Raw genomic sequence first — 2500 nt, forward strand, 5'->3', positions numbered from 1 at the left:
TACCGAGTGGATTTGCTGGTGGACTAAAAATAGATCAAACATCGTCGTAGCCTGCGAGCGCGGAATTCGCTGTGGCGAGTGGTGCGAAAAGATGAACCTTGAATCCTCCGTTTGATCGGCAGCAGAGAAGCTGTGCAGACGATACCGCGGCCGTATCCTGAGCCATGACGATGGAGGAATGCGGACGATTTTTAACGGAAACCATGTTGTCTCTTCCAATTAGTGCAAGCGGCCAACAGCAACATGGGACTGCATCTGAACAATTTGCTGTGCGAAGCGGAGGCGACCGTGCATGAGCTGGGCAACTTTGACAGCAATCAATCGGGCGGTGGTGGAACCGGAAACGAACGTACCGGCGGATCCGGCGCCAACGCCGGCAAGACGACCTTCTCCAATATCATCGGTAAGTTAAGCGTATCCACCGCACGCCAGTCGGAACTAATCGAGGACGAATTGTGTCCTCGACGTACCTACTTAGGGATGGGGCTAGAGGAATTCTTCCTTCTGAGAGCAAGATGGGATCAATGCACTCAACCGAGCACTTACTGTTTTAAAGAACTTTACTCGTTAGAGCCTAATCTCCAACCGTACCCGTGTTGCCTTGCGGAACCGTGAGAACCGATTAATTAAAAGAAACTTTAGAAGCAAAATGACACACCAACAACGACGCCTGCAAGAGGACACACAAAATTTGTTTGCCTACCAAAAACTGTCTACCAAAGTGAGGATAATAATTACGAAACTCGAAACGGCTTAAAAGCTGGTTGGGCTGGACTGGTTGGCAACGTTGTCCTGCGTATTTTGTTTGATAAAGGGTGGCACATAAAAATAGACAAGAACTAGGTCCTTCTAGGAATAGAGAAGCATCGTCATTTCAGCGGACCGCCTTTAGTTTAGGATAAAGACCTCGAGAGGAAGAGTATCAAGTTCCGGTTCATTAGAATATCCAATTCGTATCCTTTTGCACAATACCTGGCTTTAAATCCGGAATTTTGAGGATGAAACCATTTTTTTGCTGTATATTGGAGCAATCATTCAATTGCTGGACAATTATTCCTGATGAAACTGGTTTGTAAAGAAGTGTTTTTTTCTGCTTAATCAAACCAATACACTTATATTGTTGGCCACAGTTTATTAGAATAGTTTCCCATATTGCGTTGGGCTATTTTGACACTCCATTTCCAAAATTTCTCTTGGTGACAATGCGAGCAACCTTCTGAAATTGTTGTTTGCAAACTAATCTAGAACAAGAATAGCCAACCAGCGGCGACGGTGGCGCCCTTGCACAACTTCTGTTTATCTCTCTCCGGTCGGTGTTGCCCGCAGCCTACAAATAAGACGGGAAAAGGAAAGTTTTAAATTAAGTTTTATGATCCATTTGTGTCGAAAAGAAATCTTACAATCGCACTCAATTTACCCAGCACGAGCTCACTATCAGGATGTCAGGCCTCGTGAGCCGGGCACAAGCGTCCTTTCTACTGCCGCCACTTTCATGGCGCCGTCCGTTCTACTCGTCATCTTCATCTTCTTGGTCCGACCCAGACTCGATGCGGCTCTGTAAAAGTTCCACCTCGTGTCGTAAGCTCGCATCGTCCGGAGCAAGCCGACTAGCGGCCCCCATTTCATCGTAGCCCTGCCGCAGAAAGCCAAGCTTCACCAGGGCCGCCCCACGGCGTGCAAGGCAAGCCACGCGAGCCATACGGTTAGCGTCAACCGCCGGTTGTAACAGCTCCAGCGCCCGTGTACAGTCCTCAGCCTATTCGAGGGTTATCCAACGAAAGAAGGAAAAAGTTAAAATCCGTTCACCTCAGTAGGTCGTGGCAAATGCTCCCGGAACGGACACTGTGAGGTTAGGGAGGTTAGGGAGGTCTTAACTTACGCAGCGTTGGTAGTTCTCTAACGCGATGTGTGCGGCCGAGCGGTTCAGGTAGAGCGCATAGTAATCCTTCGTAAGTCGTATACCGGCACTGTAGGCCGCGATGGCGGCCAGAAAGTTTTTCTGCTGAAAAAACGCATCACCCCGCTGCTTCAGCCACTGCGGATTGCGTTCGTCCGGTCGGAGATCATCGTCAGCGAACCCGACGGCTTTGCGGGCGGCCGCCTGCTTCCGGGTCCACTCCTGCTCGGCCGGTTCCATCGATTCACGTTTCGGCGTGACGAACGTACGCTCGCTGAACGTCACTTGGAGTGTACCGGATGGCCGGACCGCCGGTGGAGGCGCTGGTGCTGTCACAGCGGGCACGGGTCTGTCCGTTTTTTGGGAAGTTTGCTGATTTACGGTCACCTTGGACGATGTTGGAGTTGTGACCGTGGGTCGCCGCCATTCCTTTACCATTGCCATTTCCATACGTTTCAATTCGGCTTGCTTTGCTTCCTCAAGCAATCGCTCGACCGTTGTCCGCTCATTACTTTCCCGTTCAATCTGCCGATGGATTTCCTCTTTCTTCTGCCGATCCTTGTCGATCGCCCGTTGCTTCGATCGCTCCTCCAACCGCTGGTG

At 50.3% G+C, this 2500-nt stretch overlaps 1 protein-coding gene across 1 annotated transcript in view; it reads left to right on the forward strand.

The window, feature by feature from the left end:
- The window catches only part of LOC126575212 (uncharacterized), a 21122-nt gene that overhangs the window by 7861 nt on the left and 10761 nt on the right, over positions 1-2500 (forward strand). The window contains exon 4 of the mRNA XM_050235795.1: positions 224-403. Coding sequence (XP_050091752.1) covers positions 224-403 — 180 coding nt within the window. The remainder of the gene's footprint in view (positions 1-223; positions 404-2500) is intronic.

Source organism: Anopheles aquasalis, chromosome 2, assembly GCF_943734665.1.
Source record: "Anopheles aquasalis chromosome 2, idAnoAquaMG_Q_19, whole genome shotgun sequence".
Classification (NCBI taxonomy): Eukaryota; Metazoa; Arthropoda; class Insecta; order Diptera; family Culicidae; genus Anopheles; species Anopheles aquasalis.